Raw genomic sequence first — 24,716 nt, 5'->3', positions numbered from 1 at the left:
CTCAGTCAATGACAACTAAAAAGCTTCCCATGACTCAAAATTTATATGTAAGATAAGAAAAGGTAGTTTAAAAAAACAGAAATATCTTCTTGTATTACTTCTCTTTGCAATACACTCGAAACTACTTTTGGTCCTTAAACTGAATTTATATACTCTTAATTCCATAAGACCAAAACTGTTGATAGTTTAGCAAAATAAAAATTTTTTGTAAAATAGTCTGATACTTAAAATTACATCCATTAATGATCACTCTTCACACTGGACTGCAATGCTCCTTCTACTTGGATTAGCCTTTTCCAAAACCTTCCAAAGCAAAAAAAAAAAAAAAAGCAAAGGTCTCCTGAGCAGAAGGATTTACATCTTCAAAAGGAGACTCTAGAGGTCTAGAGGTATAAAAGAGATTGAAGTGTGAGACAGAAACAGTGATTTTATTTATCATTTTTTTCCTACATGATATATCCTCCTCCCTTCTAGCATTTCTTTTCTAATTTTTTTTAATCTCTCCTTTTGCAGGGTTTTACTCTTTGTTACGCTCAGTCATAGAGGTGTCTGCAATATAACTGCATAGCATTCCCAGTTTGAAGCTTGTGAACTTTAGACAAAATGCTGCTCACTCTTTTCTTGGCTGGCACAAAGCAGGAAGACTGAGAAGGGCTGTTCTCATTTGACTTGACTGATGCAGAACAGATGGGATGTAACTGTGTCTCCACACCTTTTATTAACCAGAGACTCTAAAGGAGCTCCAGAGCCTCTTGTATGGCCACTGTGGTGCAGAATGCTCTGGTGTGACACTCCTCTCATTCCTGTGCCTGGGGTTTGTCCCACTGCATGGATGCCACCTAATGAGAGCTGTCTACCAAGATCTCCTCTGTTACAAGCCTTAGCACAACATGCCAGGCAATGGGAGTCTTGGGTGTTCTTCACAAGGCAGTGCTGGGATTATTGGTTGTGGGCATGTCTAGCAGAATATGTGCTGCATGCAAAACTCTCAGAATCATATATTACCTTCTTGACCTTTCTGGAAATGTTTAACATGTACATTTGTTTCTTTCTAAGTTTGTGTTCCTAAGCCTGAGGGTAGGTGTTTTCTTCAGAATGAAGAAGCATGGGACTTATATGAAAACATACTAAACACACTAATGGCAATAGATGTGAAAAACAGCTCTGTGTACGCTAGAATACATTCATGGTTTAAAACTGTACATCAGTTGTCATTTAAATGAGTTGAAACATGCCCCATTTGTGTCTGTCATAGTGGTCCATGACAGCCATCACTGTAGTCTGCAATTCTGCCATCACTTTCATCTGCTTTAATCATTCTACCTGTTTCTCAATTTTTGATCTGCTTTTTGACAATTCTAAGTAATTTTTTTTTCTCATAGTGCTTTAATTAGCAGACTTGCTTCCCATTAAATTACTTCCTGACTGAATCATGCAATCCTTCACTTGACAGAAAGGATGTAAACAAAGAGAATTTTGAGCAACAGTCAAAACAGCAGCATTGGCGCCATAGCATAGAAACTAACTTCAAAGATGAGATTAAAAAACCCTGTAAAATAGGCGTTTCAGATATCATGAATTCTCTATTTGGATCCTGTATTAATAAAAGCAATTATGTCATTCTCTGTGGAAAGCTAACATTTACCCTTAAATGCTTTTTAAATAATCTTTTGTAATGCAGGCCTACGTACTCTCAGAATTGCTAGATTGCATTGCAGGTTGGGAATGCTGCTGCAGCATTCACGTGGCACATTCTTCTGACTTGCAGCACTTAATTCTGTGATAATTGAATCACAGAAGGTAAAATGACCAATTCAGAGTCTAGAATACAGTCACACTATTGCCACCATTGCATTACTACTAGAGCTGAACGGCCACACAGTGCAGCACAGCAACATCTAATAAAAACCTTCAGCTGCCACAAATTCCTCACATTACTGTATTTCTGTTATCTTATATGATGTTAACAATTCAAATACATTGAAAAAAGTGTTTTCAGAGAGCTGAGCATTTTCAAGGTTTGGTACTCATTAAACGTGTGTAGATATTTGGTTGTTCTCTTCACCTTCGGAATTTAATTTTCTTGAGAGTTTGGTGTGAATTACTTTCAACTTCTGTCTGGAATAAATAGCTTTATGGTCTATATGATCAAATCTAATTGTGAAATGACTATTTTTAAGGATTGTGCCTGTAGTTTCAGGGGAATGTGTGAGATGTGCAAACTAAAACTTATGGAAGTAGCATATATATTATGTAGGATTTTACTGGTAAAATTCATTAACCAGCGAATTCTATAGATTAATTTTATTTAATTTAAAATTGCCAGCAGCTGGAGGGAAAAGAGTCATTTAAAAAAAAGCATGTTTATAGCTGAGCTCAATCATTATTTTTCCATGTCAAAAAGCACTACATAAATTAATACTGATTAAGTTATTAATTTTTGTTTTAAGTTCGTATTTGAGTGTCTTGCTGAACCAGAGAAATAAAAAATAATTTTCCAGTAAAAACATTTTTTCAAATTAGAAATTAGAGGGGACGGGGTTTGTTTATTTATTTATTTACACATAATGTCTTAGTTAGTTGAAAAATATTAGAAATAACCTCAGAGCAGTATTTGAAAATATCCAGTTGCAGATCCAATGTGATTATGGTCACAATGTGACCCAATATGTGATTACATCAAAGTTCAGAATACCTCTGCTAAAATTTTACATTAAAAAATATAGATACTTTGTTTAAAAAAGGTTAAAATGCTTTTGGAGTTTGATATCTGCTTTGTTTAGCACCAGCTGGAGAGAGCATGATGAGCATGTTTGTTTTCCAGTGACAACAAAATAATTTTCCATTAAAAGTTGTTGTTTAGAAAATAAATAAATGAATAAATAAATAAATAAATAATAAAAGAGAAAATAAACACATTTTCCTGTGCAGCGTTCAAGGTCAAATATTGAAATAATCCATCTGATAGCTTAATATGTGAGTTTGAAATGAATTAAAAATAATTATGGAATCTGCCAACATATTATCATTATACAGAGTACAATTAAAAATTAATTTCTGTCATTATAAATTTTGTGAATACAGAAAAGAAAATGTGTCCTGTTTACCTGGCAAGGTCCTTTGAATACCTTTAGTAACAATGAATTATTTTGTTTGCCAGCAATGTGGGATGTCTCCGGTTATGTGTTGTTAGTATTTGCATATTAAACATCTGAGCTCAGTTAATGCATTACAGAGCTCTATCTCTTTGATGCACCATAACCTTGCATTTTCATTCCTTGCAGAAGGGAATCCATATACCTGGTGGGTTGGAAAAGCCAATGAGAAGCACTACTATTGGGGCGGATCAGGACCTGGCATTCAAAAATGTGCCTGTGGCATCGAACGCAACTGTACTGATCCCAAGTACTACTGCAACTGTGATGCTGATTATAAGCAATGGTGAGTGCTTTACAAGAGGGCAGGATGAGAATGACCAAATCTCCAAACTTTTGCAACTCTGCCGTGAATTTGAATATATCTTTTTTCTATATTTCCTTTCTTACCAAAGAAAAAAGGCAAAATTATTATATTTGTGATTCCTCCTGCAAAGTGTCGAGTCATGCCTGGATTTCCATTTTATTCATGGTGTCTGTGACAGTTAAATATAAGGACTATATTCATGATTTCCAGCCTATTGAGCTATAGAAAAGAAGGCTAAAATTGCAAAGGCAAGTCCTCATAGGAAAGACTAGCATTTTGGTTATCCATGCAACTTTGTCTCCATAAGATTCAGTTATAATGCAATACAGAATGAATTTTATCCCTGCAACTTCATGTCTTTTTCCCAGGATTTCTCCTCTTTAAAGTGTTGCTTCTGCAGCACTTGAATGTGAGTGATATGTACTGAAATCACTCATCTAGTTCCTCCAACTCTCATTATCTGTTTTTCATGAAGAAAAATATGTTAAGAACTAGATACGTATTATGGAATGAGCCTCTGTACTTCAGAGGAAGCTACCAGGCTTTGCATGAGATAATTAATTAAGGCAGAAAAAGAAATAAACTTGCATCTCTGATATTCCCCATAAACATGAACAGACTGCATAAAGCTCATAATCATTTTGAGTGAGACCCACTCTGTGGTTTACAACACTTTGTTTGTGAGCCTTAATCATTTGTGTCTCTTTTCTCATGACAGGCAGGATTATATTTTACATGGTATGCAATGTTCAGTGACATATTGAAACCATGCTTTTATGAACATTTCTCCCATTAATAGCAACCTGTGGGTAATTGAATCAATACTGGCTCATAAACCATTTGAGGTTAATTGAGAAATTCTACAGCTATTAATGAATGTAGAGGTACAGAACTGTAGCGGTATGTCAGAGACTAAAAAAGAAAAAAACAGAGTAGGAAGAATCACAGAACCACAGAATCACAGAATAGCAGTGTGTGAAAGGGACCTCACAGTTCCTCTAGTTCAACACATCTGTTTAAGCAGGATTGCCTATAAACTGTTGCCCAGTACTTTGTCTGGAGAGTTTTTTGATAAATCCAAGGATGAACTCCACAGGTTCCCTGTGCGCATTGTTTCAGGACTGGGCACCACTTGAAAGAGTCTGACTCCATCTTTTTGGCACCCTCCCGTAAGTTACTTAGGGACATTGATGACATCCTTCTCAACCTTCTCCTCTCCAGGCTGAGCAGCCCCAGCTGCCTCAGTTTCTTTTCATAGGAGAGATGCCCCTGTCATCTTAGTGGTCCTTCATTGGGCTCCATCCAGCAATTCCATCTCTCTCTTGTACTGGGGCATCTGGACCCAACACTCCAAATGTGGCCTCACAGGTGCTGAGCAGGGGAGGAGGATGGCCTCCCTTGACCTGCTGGCAGAAGTTTGCCTAATGTGCCCCAGGATGCCATTGGCTGCTTGGCCTCAAGTGCACATTGCTGGCTCATGCTCACCTTGGTGTCCAGCAGATTCCTTAGAGTGTTTTCTGCCAAGCTACTTCCCAGTTGGGTGGCTCCCAGCATATACTGGTGCATGGGGTTGTTTCCTCCAGGTGCAAGGCTTTACACTCTTCAATGCTGAACTTCATGACATTTCTGTGAACCCACTTCTCCAGCTTATAAAGATCCCTCTGCATAGCAGCAGAACCCTGTTTGATGTGATCTGCAAGAATGAAGTATGAAAAACACAAAAACAAGGTAATAAAGGAAACTTTCCAGGCCCTACAAAAATTGTATATTGGGATGTGGGAAATCAAATATTGCCACAGACATTGCCACCCTAAGCTTTGACATTGTTGAGATGGTAATCTGTTGGCTATGATATGGGATAAACTACACAACACCACAGATAGAGAGGAGTCAGTTTTAGAGACAGGGTAATCACACATGCTGCCAAACTTCAGAAATATAATTATATGGAGAGAATGAAGAATATGAAGTCAGATGACTCCAATTCAATCATAGGCACTACAGCAGTGTGGCAGGAGGGATGTAGGTTTGGTTCTGTGTCAAAATGGTAACAATAAAAGGAAGATATTGTGATAATAATTACAATAATGGTAGAATTTGAAGTACTTACAGTTTTCATTGCCTGAGGCACTGGATGCAAATCCATGAATAATAGGGCTCTGTACCATATGGTGACTGTTTTCCTTTACACCAAGGGAAATGTATGGGGAAAATGGCAGTGGATTTTGATCTGTTCTTGAAGATTCCCTAAGAGTCACAGATGATAATTTAATAAGCAGCATTCACTCAATAACCTTTCTGTAATGTCTGCACCCCATATATACATTGAGATTATGTGGATTCTACTAATAAAGAGATTCATATGGTTATTAGATTTAGATCTAAAATGAGCTAATTATCATTAAAGATTTACAACTGTTTACTCAGAACTTCATACAAGAATATTTTATTACATAAAATATTTCTTTAGATAAGTCTCAGAATTTTTTCAGGACAACTACTATTCATTGCAGGACTTTTTATGAAAAGTAATTATACCACTGGATATTATATTTTAATCTGTGGTGTGTGTAAATCACAGGAAAACGTGAAAGCTATATTATAGACTTTAAGGACATTTTGTTCAAGATTCATTTTTTCAGTTTGGTTTTGTCAGAATCTAGTCTTTTCCATAGTCATATATTCTGGGTTTGGGAGTTATTTTGAGGAGTCCTACTTAGGAACTTTATCTAGCCATGTCCATCAACACCTACAAAGCAAGTGAGATCCAGAGGAAAGGAGACCTTGATGACTTCAATCATCAAGGCAGGATTTGACCCAGGCCCCCAACACATCTGTGCCCAGTTCTGGTGACAGCAAAACAGCTGCTGGTTTGGACAACAGAATATGCAAGAGTTTATGATGAGAAGACAACTCTCAGTTCATCTATTAACAAAGCAGCTTGCCACCATAGCGCACCAGCACAACTTATTTTAGAAGGATTTACAATCCCCTAAAAGAGAAGGGCTGAGTAAATGCCAGACTGTGGCTGAGAATTCAGGTGGGACTTTTGCAGTAATTGCATATCTTGTCCACCGCTGGGAGCACTGCATTTGCATGTGGTATGCCCACAGTGATGTTCTGCACCTGCCCAGCCAGTGTTGGAAAAATTGTTTGGGGTTTTTTAGGTGGTTGCAGGGGTAATATCCTGAGGGGAGAAGGCAGAAGCCAGAGCAACAACTATATTAGAAAAGGTAAGGAAGTAAAATAGGAAAAGAAGACTCTGTAGAAATTGTGAGAATCAAAGGTGAAGAAGAGAAGCAAGACTCAGGAGAGAGATTTTACAAGGAAATTGTGCCACTGAGGAATCAGTCAGGCTGAATCAGAATGATGTAGTGTAAGTAGAATATTGTCCACTGTTTTTATTTTAGAAGTTATAATTCGTGTTAGAAATTAAGAAAGGAATTACAGCTTGATGAATGATTTCATAACAAAGGCAGGAAAATGTTTCCCTGGAGATCTGGTTTCTAACCCTGCCTCTGGAACCACATTCCTGCATGGTGCTTCCTCAGTTTCATAAACCATTTCTTCACAGAAGAGTCATTAGACTGATCCTAATTTTCTGGAAACCCAGCGTGGAGACCCAGAAGTCCACTTTGTGAAAATACCAAACATTAACAGCTGCAACCAGAATAAGGGATCACTCTCTGAATGCATCTAATGCAGTCATTCAAAGCAAAAAAAAAAAAAAAAAAAACCCAAAAAAAAAAAACCCAAAAAAAAAAAAACAAAACAAAACAAAACAAAACAAAACAAAAAAAAAAAAAAACCAAAAAAAAACCCCCCCAAAAAAAAAAAAACACCTAACATGTAGGTATCTCAAATGATGCAGCACTAAGTATAAGTGTTTTTAACATTAACATATTTCAGCCTCAACATCCAATCTGTAGAATGCAAATTATGCCAGCTACTCCCTCTTGGAAATACTGCAAAGATAGGTAGATTTATGAAGCAATCATCTGCTGTTCTAATGAGCGTTATAAAAAATCCAATGAGAAAATGTGGTCTTCATAGAAAGATCTGAAATAACACATTAGACATAAAATGGTATCCACATATTGAAGCATAAGAGTAAATTTAGAGAGTAGGCAATGTTACACTAAATGAGTGTTGTCTGCATCCTATACTGAATAATGCTGAAGCCCTCCAGAATAAATAATAATTAGGGACCAGTTAAGGATTGCATCATGGTGATAGGAACAGGGGACTAATTAAAGCTCTTTAAGCAGCCTGAAATGCCTTTTTTTAAATGAAATTTTGTGTTTGGTTTTTCATTTTTTTGTTGTTTTTGGTTTTCTTTTAACCAAGTATGTAAGTAATTCTATATAAGTACAGAACCAGCTGTGTTAATTATGGACTCACTCACAATGTAAATTTTCCCAGGAATTAGTGTATACCATAGGCTTGGTAAACCTTATATCTGTATGGGTTTTCTATTAATGATTTTTTTTAATTTCACATCACATCTTGTCTATCTGAACAAAATAGTTGTGTAGAACTACTTAGCACATGCCTAATGTGTTGATTATCATGCCTGGATGGTAAGTAAGCCAAATGGTAAATATTGGCAGGGAATATGAGATATGAAATTCAGATTTATGTGTATTTGCACACATAGTCTAGAATATAACCTGATTCTTTAGAAACTCATGTTGTTGCTGCAATGTAAGTATTAAGTAGTCATTTTTGTCTTGATAAAGAAACAGAAACCCAGATGGAAGAGCTTCACCCTGAGTAATCCTAACAAAATTATCTTTTATTCCCAAATTATCTATGATTTGTGTCCAAAATTAAATTAATTCAGAGTTAAATGGATCAGATTGTATAAGAAAGGTTAGATTTGCTTGCTAATAAAGATCATTTCTAAAGTGTGTGTGTTTGACATTTAAAGTCAGGTTGTCTCAATCTTGAGAGAATAAAGGTAGCTTTTATGAGTAGCAAGAAGTTCTCTGGGTTGCTGCTAAACAAAATTATAATGAAATTATTTATTTTAGATAAAATGTAAGACTTTTTGAAAAAAAAAAATCTTATTTGAATAAGACCATTATTATTAGAATACAGGCAGTTCATTTTAAAAAAATGACTGGCATTGTAGAGATAGGCACACTGTACTAGTTAAGTAGCAAATGTAAAGCTCTGAAAAGAAATTTTTATTCCTACTCTCATTTGAGCCTAGGGTCAGTTAAGACTAGATTGGCCAAAGTTTCTACACCACAGGGTCTCTTACTCAGAGAAGTCACAATAAGTCAGAAGGCTTATAATATGATGCTGTTCAAGGATTTACTCAGAAAAGGTGACATAAGAAGCTTTTTCATTTAGCACTTCCTGATGTGAATGCACCTCAGGTTACAAAGCCAGTCATGGACCTTACTTCTGACTTCTGGTGTGGTGCTAATCTTACAGGAACTATTTGGTGCCCCAAAAGATGATCAAAAGGGTTTAAGCAGAATTTTCAGATAAAGCTGCTTTGGACAAATGGAAAAAATCAGTGGAAGGAACCTTATTTATAATCTCACGGTTTGGATATTAAAGTTTCTTTCTCCAGAGCCTGTCAAATTGCTTTATTTTTGTGAGGTGTTTTACAGAACACTCTGCAGGATGCATCCCTCTTCCCTTCACAACTCTTGTCCAACAAAGGGAGTTTCAAAAGAAAGTTCCAGGTCATGGGTAAAGATGACTAAACAAAGCTCAGAATGACGAGTTGTTTGAGTTACAGGAATATGGGTGGATGTTGAAGTGTCAGCCTGAAGCCATGGAAATGACAGGTGGGTCATTTGTAGCCAGATTTAACAGGATTTTAAAGCCTCCTGGAGCTATAGGTAGACATCAAGGTTTAAGTTTAGCATGTAATAATTACCATCAAAATCATAGAAATTTCAGTTCCTGACTCCCTGAGGCACTTTTGAAAATCCATCTGTCCTTTAACCTTGTGTGCTCTCAGTAACAGAGCTGCTGATGCTGAGAGAGCTGGATAGTCAGAAGACCCTGGCTTCTCCTGTCCTTTGTTAGAAGCTGCTAACAATGTCTCTGTATTTCTTTTTCCATTACTTTCCCATCTAGGCAGCAACTGGAGTTTCCACAGAGGTGTTACATGATCAGAAGTGTCTCAGCTACACATTCTTTGTGGAAAACAAAAACGAAAACCAAACTGAGAACTTATTGTTGCCTCTATGCAGCTACATTTTGTTTAAATTTAGTTGCTATTTCTAGTATTATGGAGAGAAATCTTAAATAGGTAAAAGGGATCAAATTTGAATATACCTAAAAGAACTTGAAGGACTATAAAAGTGCTATTGAGGCACATGCATGACTAGAATCATATATATATATATATATGTGTGTGTGTGTGTGTGTGTGTGTGTGTGTGTGTGTGTGTATGTATATATAAACAAAAAAATTTCCAATAAAACCAGACAGATTGACTGCATAAAAAATCGAGCAATTAGATATGGTAACCTCATATTTAAACAGTAACTTGCAAAACTTTTTTGCCACAACACAGAGGCCTGTATTTAATAAGAAAACACACTGGTTTGTATTACAGGACACCAAAAAAAACCAAAGAAAACAAAACATAAACAAAACAAAGCAAAACAAATCAGAAAACCAATTAAAAACCCAAACAAACAAAAAAACAAACAAACAGAAAATTATCTAATAAGATTTGTAAAATGCCCCTGTTTTACTTCACATCTTTATCAGATGATTAATCACAATTTTCTAGAAACTTAGGAAACTTTGTAGAATTAGGCCACAGCACTTTGAAAACTTTCATTCAAGATTTTTCAGAACATAAAGGCCACTTTTGAAATGATAGACAAGAAAACACTGTTGGTAATTTTATACAGTAATTATATCTCTTAATCAAGTAACAGTTGAAATATCAAAACTTTTTTTTTTAGTTATGCTTAAGGAATTAATTAATTTTGTTGATGAAGGCAGGGAAATTTAGCTGACAAATTGCACTATTTCAGCTGGCTGTTTTTCTTGTACTCCTACAAATCCAGACAGGCTTTTTTATGTCTTTTAAGGTTACCTCACAGAGTTCCTTTGTACATTGACATTGACACCCAATGTTATATGTTTCCAGTCAAAATTTAGCACTTTGACGGCATGTAATGGCACAGAATGAAAAATTTGCATGAAGAAGGATACTAAAGACAGAAAGCCAAGCATTGCAACCTTAGGAAATATACTTAGGTAGTATTTTTTTCCATGTGAATTATGTATTTGAGCTGAAACTTTCACCAACAGATGAGCTGATAGCCAGAAGCCATGAAGTTCATTCCTTCTAGTTACAATTTGGCCATTAAAACTACTGCAGTAGGGAAAAGGGTCAAGTGACTGGATATTAAATAGGCTGCTCTCTGTCCTGTGCTTCTCAGCTGTGCTCATCAAATGTAACTGGTATGCAACATTGAAACAGAGTTTTCATGCTGAAAAATGTGAAATCTTCCTTAAATAAATTCCATCCTCTTATTTTTATAACCTGTTCTATGTTTTTATTTATAAAAAGTATATATACCTTGTGTTTGTCCTTTATGCATTCTTCTTTTTTACTTCTGCCCCAAGAAAAGGATGAATGATTTTTTTACTGATAAAGACAGATTAAAAGTTTGGGAGATGGAAATTTTGAAGTGGAACTCCTGGTCACGCTACAAATGTGCTGAGTATCACCTTTCAAACTCTCCTTTCCTTGTGCCTTTGTACCACTACAGGATTCTGGCCAAAATTCAGGATTTTGTTATGCAAGGATGTCTGCAAATAAAAAAAGGACTCTTTTATTCCTCAATGCTGTGTATTCACTACCATAAATGTGTACATAAAACTGATTTGAGTGATTTAAAATTTAATTCAAGGACCAATGAAGGGCGTAGCACTTCTTGCACAGTAAGTTTTCAGGCTATTGCTTTTATGTAGACTTGGAAGGACTTTGGTGTCTGGAATTGCCCCTAAAGCTTGTATTGTGTTTCTAATGAGCTGGCAACTCTAGTCCAGGATCCACACAAACCTAGGATCCCCTAGATTGCTCTTTCTCTTTTAGAGATGTTCCATGCAAGTACTGACAACAGCCATGGTACGTGGCTCACAGGAAATGACAGATTTCCAGCCTGAACTGATACAGACTGAGGGGTTTAGGAGTTTCAAGATTCAATGAATCATGAGGTTTTCAAATTTTACTTGTGTTTTATTCACCCTGGGGACTTGATTCAGGCCTAATTTATAGCAAGCTGATCCTACTTGGACTTGAGCTATCATCCTACTCACTGGGAGTAGGGAAAACCTTTCCCCTAAGGCTTCTGGCTCACGGCAGTGACCAGACGTGAGGAACAAAGTCTTAACATTCTCCAAATCTGAAAACACAGGAAATGAGGGCACTGATATGACATGGAATAACTCTTTGGCAACCTGCCTTTTCTTTTTTAAAATACCCCTTTCTTACTCATTCCTGTGTACGATGATTTTCTTCCTGTAATCAATACAGAACCATGAATGAGGAAACAGGATTCTGTACTGCCTCATGCATCATGAGCAGAGTCTTTTACCTTTCTGTAAATGTGCAAATGGTCAAGCTCTAACAACCTCCTAAGGATGAGGATGATTCCTGTTTGACTTCGAGTTCATTTATTTCTCAGTGCTAACAGTAATGAAGAACTTAAAGGGAAGAGTGATGACAAGACATTATCCTTGTTTATTAATTTTTTCTGTAAATCAGTGTCAGACAAAAAGTGAGTGTTCATCCTGCTGCCAACGTCATTTCTCAGTGTTGTTGTTCAGGTTTTCTTGTCTTCAGTTCCAGCTAGTCAAAGACAGATGGTGTCATCCAGGTCTTCTTAAGTTAAAGAATTATTTAACAGGGGCACAGAAAAAAAATCTATCAGAATTAGGTATTTGTAATTATTCTCTGGCATATCTTTTTTGTTATTGAAAGTGTCCTGTCTTTCTCAGGGTATTCTAAGAAATTTCTGAGAGGGTTATGAATTAGCACATGAAAAGGCAGATATATATGATTTTTAATTCTATCATGCAGAGGTTGGGAACATAATTCCCAGCACATTTGTATACTTTTTGTTATTAAACTTCATTATTAGTGTGAGTGACAAATAAGTGAGCAAGAACAAAAATGTCTTCTACATTTTGCACAGAAAGGTGCAGACTTTTTAATCTGAATGAAAAGCTTGTAGTCCCAGCTTCAAAGCAAATGACCTTACTGTCACAGCTTGTCAGGTAAGGGCAGAGTACATTGGGCATGGTGCACTGCAGAACTTTCAGCTGCCAATTATTTTCTCCTTCTCCACCTTTTATTTATGGGCTTACTTAAAGACTAATAACTTTGCCCTCAGTGCCATGCTATGAAGATGAAATCACCCCAATGCAGACCAGCCCAATGTATTTCACTCTGTACCTGACACTGCTCAAGTCTTGAAGAGGGAGCTTTTCTTCTTAAATTGTAGAACTCCCCTGACTTTTTTATTTCTGAATCACTTCAGTCAAATGTAAAGACATCTGAAATATATGACAAGCTCTGTTATAAGGTAGATGAAGACTGCAGCACATGATTAGCTGTTATTACTATTAGCAGTCATATTTTAGCTGAAACAATCACAAGGGAGTCCATCAAGCTGAAGGTGCCTCCAGTGTAAATAAAAGATATATCTGTTTTCACTGCTTGTTCTTTGGTGTACCAGGAGATATAAATAGATAGATATATAGATATATAGCTATATAGATATATACATATATAGATTATATACAGATATAAAGATAGATATACAGATATACAGATATACAGATAGATATACAGATATAAGGGGAAGAATGGAAGTAATCATATGGGGGGAGAGTTGGGGATCTCGGGGAAGAGGGAACTCATAAGCCCTTGTGATATTTCTTTTGTACCAGACTTAATGGAAATATTGTCTTCAGAGCAATTGATCAAAATATCCTGTCAGTTCATCACTGAGGTAGTTGCAAAACCTCAGCATTTGAAGGAAGAATTGTTTCTTGTCTTTTTCTCATTTTGCCCAGCAGATTCTTGCCACTGCAAAAGAACTGATAAAGAAACAGAAAATAAAAAAAAGACAAGACTCACCTGTAGCAGTGTGTTTGCCTGGGAATGATTGTTATATACATAATGCATTATTTTACTCTAAAGAGGAAGTTGAATTACACTGTCTGTGAAAAACACTCAAAGCAATCAAGTAACCTTTCATAAAGTCTGGAAATTGAGCCAAAAAAAGCAATGGTTCTAACATCTAGAGAAAAGGGAGACTGTTTCCTTTTTTCTATCTGTATCTATAGTTAGGCTTGTAGAAAAAGCTTAAATTGTATAAACCGTTTTAATGTCATGGACTAGGTGTGGGTTTATCTTAGTTACCATTCACGTTTCCCTTCTGGTTTGCCCTAAGCATTCAAAATTTCTACTTTTCTGTAATTAATTATGGTTAGATGTTTTGTCCCAGCTGCAAATCTCTTTGCATCCCCCAACCCTCTCCCCCACCCCTCCTCCAGCTGTTTTTTTTTTTTCCCTGCCTCCTGTTAACATGCTGAATGCTATACTTATGAAAACTATTAGTATAAATGACACTCCCTGGAGACCCCACAAAGTTTCTAAGAGCTGTCTGAGTGTGCAGTGGAGACTTAGTAAATCACGTCTAAGGTAATTTGTTGCCTTTTTAACTCAAGTTTTTTTCAACACTCTTTAAACTGAAATTAAAATGCTACATGGATTCTTTACAGCAGAAGTGTGTCTGTATGAGTCAGCTTCCTCATAGAATTGAAATGACTTTTTTTTTTCATATTTTGCTGAAAAACAAGTGGTTTACTAGGAAGAAATTATTCTATCTAAACCAATATCTCAGGACAGTGACTGATTGGTATTCCTTTATCACAAATACTATATTTTGCTCAACTTTTAGTTAAGTGGAAGTTGATTACAGGATTATGCTAAATGTAGATTAGGGAAACAAAATCTTCTTTGAATTATGACTTAGGGCTGTTGTTTAAGTTATACAATTTCCTTTATGGAAGTACTTAAGTATATATATATTTATGTATTATTAAAGAGAAAGCAAAACAAAAAGGAAGAAAAAACAAGTTTTCAAACAAGCAGGTAGATATAAAGTTAATAAACTAAAATCTGCTGACGGTGTTAAAAATGTAATTAAAAAATACAGTAAATACAAAACCTATATCTATGATGCAAAGAAAGCAAAGATGCAAAGAAAAAGAAAATTTTTTTCTTGGCAATGTAAAAGCATAAACAGATTTGTAGGTATTATCTCTATGAAAAAGTTTAAAATGCTTTCACTAAACATGAAATCACATATCTAAAACCAGTTATTTGCTGAATATTACATAAAATTTCATAATAACATTTACTGGTCAAGAGTTCATCTGTTCAGCTAAAGCATTTTGGAAAAAAAAATGAATTCAAGTATCTTATGTCAAATCTAAGATACCTTTTCCCGAAACAAAATTGTATTGGAAATGTTTAAAGGATTTCATAAGACTCAGGAATCAAAACCAGATTCCTGATTTACACAGCACACTTACAAATCATGTTCTTAAAACTGACTTTATGTTTTGCTGCCATTTCATTCAATAAAAAAGCTGAAAACCCACATTTTTTGTAATCTCTGACATTACAAATAGAAAACTGATATGTTCCTTTAAGGACCTTGAAAAGCCAACAACAAAGATAACATCAACTGATGGAAATCTCTTGAATCAAGAGAAGATGACAAATGTGAACAGAAAGCTGAGAAATATTGACTATTACCTTTTTAATAATAATAATAATAATAATAATAATAATAATAATAATAATAATAACTGTTCAATTATATGTGATGACTGTGAAGCAGAACAAACCTAAATTATAAACAGGAAAAAGTGTCATCTTCTGTTCTGAAACCTGAACAAAAGCAAAATTATGTTTAGAATGAAGATAGACATTGACCTGCTTAACTCTAAGGTTAAGAACTGAGATAATCATTGAAGAAAATAAGCAAGGCAACAAAAGCTTATTAAATACTTTTGGTAAAGACAGATAATTTTGGAGACTCTTTGAGAGAGCTCAGCTCTTGTCCATACTCATCTCTACATACACACACTCATCAGATCACAGAGTAATTCAGCCTGGAAGTGGCCTCCTGAGCCCTTGTAGTCTGTCCTGCTGCTCAGGGATGGTGGAATCAAACTGGCTGAGGACTGTGTCTGTTTGAGCCCAGAACACCTCCAAGGATGATCATCCCAGCACCCCTCTGGAGAGCCTGTGCCAGTGTTTGACCACTGTCATGATGTAATGTGGTGATGTAAGGATGACAAGCACCTTTGCAAAGACTGGAATGTTTGATTTAAACCAGCTGTTGCTGAATAAAGCAGATATTTCTAACAACTTTTTAAAGAATCAGCTTTCTCTCCTATTGCCACAGAAGAGCACTATGGTTATAAAGAGGATAAAAAGTCTGAACTAAAGACATTGAAAGTTACACTACTAGTGCATGCTTCAGATTTTTATTTCTTCTTTCATTTGTAGGAAATGGGTAAGGAATAACTTTTTGCCTCTAGTATATCCAATAGGCTGTCCAAGCTGAATAGTGATGTGCCCAGTTGCAGGGCTTGCATGGGTTAGGCTTGATAATACTGGGATCTTCCAGTTATTGTCTACTAATATTTGTGAAATGATGCGCTGTTCCTGGCTTATGTAGATTTCCTGAAATTTAGGGGGACCTCATTTAGTTGCAAAATGATGCAACAATCTTATGATTGGTTATAAAGTCCTTGTTTTTTTTAATTTTCAGTATTTTGAAAGAGATACTGAGACAAGTTAAGAAAATTCTTTGATTCAAAATATATTTATTTGTTGGGATGGAACAAAACAATAGGCAAAAAAAACTCCACACAAAAAAAAATACACAAAACCTTCAAACCAACAAATAAAACCCCTTCAGTAAACAGGAGAAAGAATAACATCTGGAAACACTTTCTTCTCTTTCTGCCAGCTGGTTTTGTTTCCTAGACAAATTCAATGCTTTTGTGGTGATATATGAGTGGGTTCACTTTCCACAGGTAGGCAGTCTGAACAAGCTGCAGTTCTTTGTAAAATTCAGGGTCTGTTTCTTCTCTGACTCAATGTTAGTTTTGCTCTTGCCATCTACAAAACATGATGAAATATATATTATAAGGAACCAATATGTAGGCAAAACATTATTTTCTTTTTGCTTTCATTATCACAGTAGTAGTTCAGCTTCAGTTGCTGAATAAGTTGTGTGTTTTCTGAATGCATGTGCCAATCTTGTCTTTTACTACATACAATATTTATGCTGATTCAGTCTTCTGAGACATTTTTTATATGGAGCACTTTTATAGGTGACAAACATAATGTGTGACTGAAATAGCTCAGGTTTGTAGGGGGAAATGGACATACTGATGATTATATCTCTAGTTATAACTTTCATTTAGTTGTACAATGAAGACAAAAAGGCTCAACCTGCTTTTAATTAACGTTCGTACTTATTCAGCTTTTTTGAGAATTTTCCAGTGATTTACTTGAAAACTTGTAGGACCTACCTCCTCATGATTCTTAGCCAATTTCAGTTTCCACTTTTGATATATTAATGGTTCCAAATTCCTCATGATCTTGAAAAAATCATGTAAATTCAGTATTAATTATACTGATACAGCTGAAGAATGTGTCAGCAAACTTCCAGGCTGTGTTGCTTTCTTATCAGTGACTCCTCTATAATCTTAAAGCAGATTATTATTTTTTGTAAACAGGGGTTTTTTTTAAAGATAAACATCTTTTAAAACTATTAACTCACACCTTTCTGGAATGCTAAGAAGGGGGTCAGACTAGATGTTCCCTGGAAGCCCCTTCCCATCCCAACCATTCCATGACTGGGTGTTTTGTTAGATAACGTGAACATAATTTCCTTGCTGACCCCATTTCTGTTTTGTACCCTTGAGTTTGTGCCCTTTGTGCCCTTCCTTAGAAGGAACAGGGGTATTGTTACATACACATGGAACCACTTCTTGTCTTTTGCCAAAGGAAAAGAAACAAAGGGAGGTTCACATGCAGTAGTACACTGTTACACAGTGCTCACAAGCAGAGGTAAAACACAGCAAAAGCTGGCACCAATCTGCTATCTGGGATGAGACCTGATTTAAACAAAGGGGAAAATGTACTACTTTGCATTAGTGAACTCCTGGAACTGGCTGCCAAAGGAGGCTGAGCAAGCAGACACAGATTCAGGAAAAGATTTAACATAGACATGGAAAACAGTTCTTTAAATGGATGCTGCAAGTACTGTTCACCATGTAATATTTTCAATGAAGAATGTCATTCTGGAATAGCTTTTAGATAAGAGTGTTGGGGAAGAACAGACAAATTCTTCCTAAGCAGGCTGTTAAGCACCACACAGCAGTTTGCTCAGAGCCCCTCATTGGGATGAACGAGAGAAAGTCCAAAATCTTTTGGATTGCAGTAGAGACAGTTTACCAGATAAAGCAAAAGCTGCAAGCTTGAGCAAAGCAAAGTAAGGAAGGAATTCATTCACCACTTCCCATGGGCAAGCAGGTCTTCAGTTATCCCCAGGAAAGCAGAGCTCCATCATGTGTAAAGACTGCTTGGGAAGACAAATGCCATCATCCCAAATATCTCACCTTCCTCCTCCACATGATGATGTGAGAAGCAGGAAAGGCCTTGACCCTGTAAGCACTGCTGATCAATAGCAAAACCATCTCTGTGTTGGAGTGGTTTGCTCACAAAACCAAAAGCTAAAACCACAGATGCTACTGTAAAGATAATTGGCTCCCTCTTGGATTAAACTAGTACAAACATGTTTAGATTCTGCAGGACATTAGATGATGTGGCTGTTTGCTGTAGCAGAGAGCTGCAACCTCTCTTTCATTGCATGCATAGTCTTTGCTATAGGTAGACCTGATAGATTTCTTGGTATCCCTATGTCCATGAGACAACATTTGTCTCATAGGTTTGTCTTAAGGTAAGAAGCATCTGCAGTAAGCTACATTTAAGCTGTGAGGAAAGATGCATCAGCAGCTGGCAAATTAACATATACTCAGCCACTGAAATGCACCTCAGCATGTGCAAGGCTCTCAGTGCACCCTCTGTGAATACTGTGAGCCTTAGGCTTTTTTACCTATATTATATTTTATTTTAATTTCTGTCTTCACCTTACGCTGGTAAAAAATGTCACAGTCTGAAATACCAGAGAAGCACAACTTGATTGCTTCAGGGTCAGCTTCCCTGTAAAATCTACCCAGAATTGCTTGGAGTCCTGAAAAGCTCCATTCTTAGAGGGAGGGGGAATCTCACTCACTTCATCATCATCCTCCTTTATTCACGACCATATTGTCACATGTTGTTAGAAACCTGTGGCCCAGAGCCATTTCAGTCATGCAGTCAGGGTTGTCACAGCAGAATTGGTAGAAAAAGTCTTGGGGGAGTTCATCCAGTATTGTGCTAGGAAGAGACAGGCTGAGCTTGGATGGAATTGTGTTAGGAAATGAATGGTGAGTTCTGCTAAGTTTGTGCCAGTCTTTTGTTGAGGAAAAAAGTGATGACATGTAATGTAAGGAAAGTTGAGCTCAAAGGCTAACAGAAAGGATAATGAAAACCCACCAGAGCAACAAAGTGGAGCAATCTGGCTAATGAATAGGTCACTAATCCTGTATAAGTGTGATCAACAAAATGCTAAACAAATGCTTGACATTCTACAGTCAGTGCAGCAAAACAGATTTTTTTAAACAAGGGCATCTGCATTTGGCCTAATATTTAGCACACAGTGTGGCATACCATGACTTTTCTGTGGCTCAAATCCTAATCTCTGTCACTCAGTTTTCTCACAATGCTTTGTGTAAATGCAGTGAGAGAACCTCTGTGTACAGTCCTGCAGAACCCAGCTGCCTCTGGAGCTGACACAGCTGAACACATTGCAGGAATTACAATTTTTTTAAAACTTCAGTAAGTACCCTGTGTAGTACCCTTTCTCATTTCTCCAGTTACTCCACTGTGTGTGGAGATATGCACACCCACAGACAAGAGGTAATGATATCACAAAAACACAAAAAGGTAAGGAAAAAATTAACCTACAGATAAATTTGCATATCACTTGAAACCAAGGTCATCCATCTTCTTAGCAAAAGCACTAAAAAAGGAATCTAATTGAAATTAAATCAATTCTAAGAGATATATGTGCATGTTTACTAGCAGAGGGAAAGTATCCTAGTTTTGCTTGTGTTTGATAGCAAAGTGTTTACATCATGAATACAGACATCTGTTAATTACCTCTATGCTGCACCATTGCTTTAAATGTGCTTGAATATCTTGGAGCATTCAGTTTCAGATAATTATTTCTGATGAAAGTGTGTACATTTAAAATGTTTTGTAGTGGGATATTTAATTCTTCTTCTAACTAGAGTGCTTTCATGATAATAGACCCCACTTTCCTTCCTCAGTAGACACAGAAACATCATTCATTTTGTTTATAGCACAATTTGTAGATAATCTTTTAAGGTTTCATTTTGGTAGAGTGTTTGTTTAGTGACAGTTGTTACAAATTTATTCTTGCATTTGACTTTGGCATATTTTAAATAGCTGTTTATTCCCCATCTACTCACTGGATCATTTAAAGGTTTTACTTTTCATAGGTCTAACAAATTATTACAACAACATCAAAAAATCACAGTCCTGATGCAGAATTCATTTTTAGATGAATTTTTACTAATTTTACTAATTGGTTTTCAGTTAGAAACAACTTCTCTACTTATTAGATAAGTAGAAAGAAAAACTAACAATTTGTAGGATCGCTGAACCTACAGCTTCAAACAGCAGTAGGTTAAGAAATCCTTGTGAGGAGAAAAGAGCTACAGATGTACAAGCTGTGTGCTATGTAAGAAAGGTTAAATAAAACTGATCATCTGTCCTGATGGGGTAAGTGCCACCTTGAAAGAAGAATCATTGCTGGGGATTTGCCTTCTTCCACTCACTCATGAAAGTAAAATGGGAAGCAATCTTCTGGGGCTGAGACTGGTGACAAAATTAAAGTACAATGTGATATTTCCCTCTAAGGACTGAAACTGAGATCTTTTGAGGGGCCACAGATTATGTGCAATACCCTTGAAATACAGTATTTAAGGAATGTGAACTGATTATAGATACAGAAAATAAGATGTTGTGGTTGGCACAATTAAACTTTGAGGTCAGGTAGAATGGAGAAAGCTTACTGAAAAATAGGCTCAAATACCTAAGTTTTCTTAAAAATCAGTACAGATGTGGTAGGGGCCTTTACAGAAAGGAAATAAATAGTCAAATAGTAACATGGAATTTTAAGAATATGTGGCATTACTTCTCCTATGTTTTGTCTTTTTATTGGCTATTTAGATTATTATTTAGAAGAGGGGTGCTGGTATGCTTTTTTCTATGTGGCGTCTAGCAAGTAACTTAAATTTTCTGTCACACCCAAACAGAAAATTCTGAGATTTTTTTCCAATCTAAGTCTCTTTTGTTGTAACTGGAGGCCATTTCCCCTTGTCCTTGTTACTTGCGAGAAAATGCCAACCTCCAGTTTTCTACAGCCTACTGTCAGGCAGTTGTAGAGAGTGATAAAGTCTCTCCTGAGTCTTCTCCAGGCTAAACAAACCCAGCTCCTTCAGCTGCTCCTCACAGGACTTGTGCTCCAGACACCTGACCTGCTTCAATGCCCTCCTTTGGTCACTCTTACCATACATATGGAGATTTTGTGAGGTTGTCTAATCGAGCACTTCATGCCAGGGTGTGATCAGTATAAACCTTTTCTCAAAACATTTTATGTCAAAGTTATACAAGCAACTCAGGACACGAGCTAAGTCACAGCATCCATATATTCCCAATGGGCCTGCCATAGGTTTGTTTCACTTCTGTACGAGGTATATGTATGGAAGCCCTGTGAGGATGAGCACTGCAGGAAGTGCCAGTGGGAGGGTAGGAGTAGTGGTGGATGCTCATGCAATTGGGTTTTAGTGACATTTTCTGGATGCAGTAAGTACCATACTTCTTTCAGTTTTCTGGACCAAATTCAACACAAAGTTATGCACTTCAGTACAGTATTGAACTCAACTGGCATATAGGGGCTGAAGTCAGCATTAACTATAGCCATCTGTTATTTTGTCATGCCATAGTCAATTATTTTTATTTAGCTCTTTCAGTCATACAAAATAAAACTGTCAAAGTTGTCAAGAACTCAGAGAAATGAAGCCTCTGAGCTGCTGCTCTGAGATTTTTAATATTTCTTCCAATACAGATCCTTGTGCCCTAAAAATCCTGCCAGAAGTTCGTTTGGTCTGATAGTTTGATAGGATGTGATCCAAAGACTTGTGGTTAGTAGAATAGATGCAGCAAAGAATTCATCATTTATCTGCACAGAGCTTCCAACAGTACTTTGAGTAGTGTAGATATTAAAAATATTTAAAATATTTAAAATATTAAAAATATTCTAGTGTCCACACATCAAAATATTACCATCACTGTAATGCATTCAGATATAGAGAAGTGTAATTAAAATTCTTGGTGTTTTAAATTAGGTAGTTTTTAAACAAGTGAAAATAGTAGAGTTCTTTATTATTTTTTTCCTTCAGAGCTGCAGTAGCCTGCTGTTCCATATAAAAGTTCAGCATCTGTGAGGGGATCATGGAAGAAATGTAGGTTTCTCTTTGTCAAAGTGATATACAAAGAAAGACTTTCACTTCCTGGGGCATGTTGAGTAGCTGAATGGGGCATTATTTTATTGTTCTTCAATTGATTAGACCTCTTCAGAGGAGAGTTTTCTCATTTCTGTCATAAAACAAAGCATTTAAAACTTTAGGATGAGTAGAAAACATTTGCGACATTGTTAATTGTGGGATACTTTTAATATTTTCATAAACTACTCTTTTTTAAACTAATTTTCTGATTTTGAAATATTTTGAGAACAAATAATACTGATTTTAAAATGCCAAATGAGATTGAACTAACAGGAAAAAAATATTTGAGCAATGTATTGCCCTTTCCAATGTCAATTTTTCCTTTAAAAATTTCCATGTCATCCATTTCCAGCTCGACATTCACAGAAGTTTCTTTTCTTGGCTTCAGCTGAATCCCAAGTAATCTTGTCTCTGTAATTACCCAAGGTGAAAGGGGCATCCCAATTTAGCATTTCTTCTAAAGGAAATGCCACATATGTTCCCTGACTTACTTTAAAAAAATTGAAACCCCAACATAAAATTGATTAAATTGTTGACAGATGCAAAGATCAGTTAGAGCATGGTAGAATTCCTAGATTTCCTTCTAAAAATATCTCAGTATAGAAATAAGAAAAATTCAAAGTCAAGTCAGAAGAGTTGCTGGACCTCAAAAGAAGAGAATCCATACATTTCTTTTATTGCTTCAAAATAGCACTAAAGAAATTAAGATTTTAAGAGGTGCCACTCTGCTTGAAGAAACTTTCTCTCTCAAATGGTCTTTTGGAATATGAGCAAATACTGAGAACAGGATTTTCACTGGAAACTGATTCCATATTGTTCAAATGAAAGCAGAGCCCCATTTTCTCTCTCTATTATTCACCTTTCTCTGTGGTTATTCAGTTTCTCACAAATTCCCATTTGAAAGGAAAGTCAAGAAGTCCTTTCAGGCAAGAGAATCTGTAGAACCAGTGTCAACTCTCTCAGTCTCCTTCCTGATGGATTTTTTTTAAATGAGACATATTTCTGACCAATTTCTCAGTGTATCTCCCCTTAAATTAATTTGATCTAGTCAACTCAATCCTTTGTAATTTCTAAACCAGGATTACTTATGAATGCTGCACCATCAGCCTCACGTCTTTAGCATAATTCATCTTTACTAATAGAAGCCAAAGTAGGGATTCATGTCAGTAATTTGGGGGCTGGGATTAGATGATCTTTGATCAAATTGTTTAGCCTTTCAGGAGGTGAGTGGCCTCAAAAGTAAAAATATTTTATGCATGCTAGAAAAGCTTAATTGCCTTAAGATCAGTCTTAACTGTAAAAGTCCCTCCTTCTTTTGCTTTTAGGAGACACATATTTCCAAGGATCTTATCCTGTCCAATGCCAGAGTATTGAAAAATATTAAATTGAGTTATGACCTTCTGTCAGTTTTTATGACCCTGTACAGTAATGAGGAATTTTCCATAATACCCCTTGTCAGACAAATCAAGGGTGAGTCATTAGCTCCAACTTAACATATAAGGGCATCTGACGTGACAAGACGTGGGAAAGGGACAAAAGAGCTGTAAGGATACCTGAAAACAGCAAAACCCAGTGCAAATAAAAACTTTTGTCCTAGAGTATATGGTCTGCAGTTTATAATTCCAAAGGGCAGAGCCCTGGGTGTAGGGTGAATCCAAAAGTGTGGCTTTAATGCTCCATAACATGACTATTAAAAAGTTAGCTAAATTTTGTCAAAATTTTTTTCATTCGTTTTGCTTCAATCCTAGTTTTTGTTTGCCCTAGTTTTTGTTAATTATATCTTGTTTATTTCCAAGTAGTTCACTTCCAGATTATTACATTTGCTGCCAAAGTTGCATTGTTCATTAAATTCTCTGTAATATTCATTCTGCTTAGTAGTTTTAATATAAATAAAATTCTTGCTAGATATTTTTGGATGAGAGAAAATACCAGCATTTAGTATGCCTGTGCCCTTCACAATGTTTTTACAGGCACTGGTTTGCAGATCCTAAGTGGACTAAACTGCTTTATACCTCCCTCAGATTATGGAAATGCAGGGATTTATACAGAGGTGCTCACATAGTAAAACCTGGGTCTTGTGAGAGGTGGAAAATTATATACCTTTGAAATTGTCATACTTTGGAGTTTGCATTCTTCAAACCACTACTAATCACCAAATTATATGTGCTTAACACTTCATTTTCAGTCCAGTAGGTGTTTTATTTGTATTATCAAAATAACTTCAGTTCCTCAAGTCATGAAACCATATCTTTTAAAACTGAGTCCATTCCTACCTGTAGTACATTCTTACTTGTTTTATTTTGTATGGCTGGGCTGATAATTAAGTGATGTCTAACAAAATCAGAGAAAATGAATTACTCCAGTAGCAGTAGTCTGGTTGCATTAAATCATTATATAAACAAATTAATAATGATATAGGATTTTATCATTACTTTGAATATGTCATTTACTGATACATATAAAATGCATTT

At 36.0% G+C, this 24,716-nt stretch overlaps 1 protein-coding gene across 1 annotated transcript in view; it reads left to right on the top strand.

Annotated features, from left to right (window-relative positions):
* CNTNAP2 (contactin associated protein 2) overlaps nt 1–24,716 on the top strand; it is a 1,023,368-nt gene that overhangs the window by 822,667 nt on the left and 175,985 nt on the right. The window contains exon 14 of the mRNA XM_058800058.1: nt 3,285–3,441. Within this exon, the coding sequence (XP_058656041.1) occupies nt 3,285–3,441 (157 nt within the window). The remainder of the gene's footprint in view (nt 1–3,284; nt 3,442–24,716) is intronic.

Source organism: Ammospiza caudacuta, chromosome 1 (assembly GCF_027887145.1).
Source record: "Ammospiza caudacuta isolate bAmmCau1 chromosome 1, bAmmCau1.pri, whole genome shotgun sequence".
NCBI classification, from domain to species: domain Eukaryota; kingdom Metazoa; phylum Chordata; class Aves; order Passeriformes; family Passerellidae; genus Ammospiza; species Ammospiza caudacuta.
This window is presented reverse-complemented; position numbering and strand designations above follow the sequence as displayed.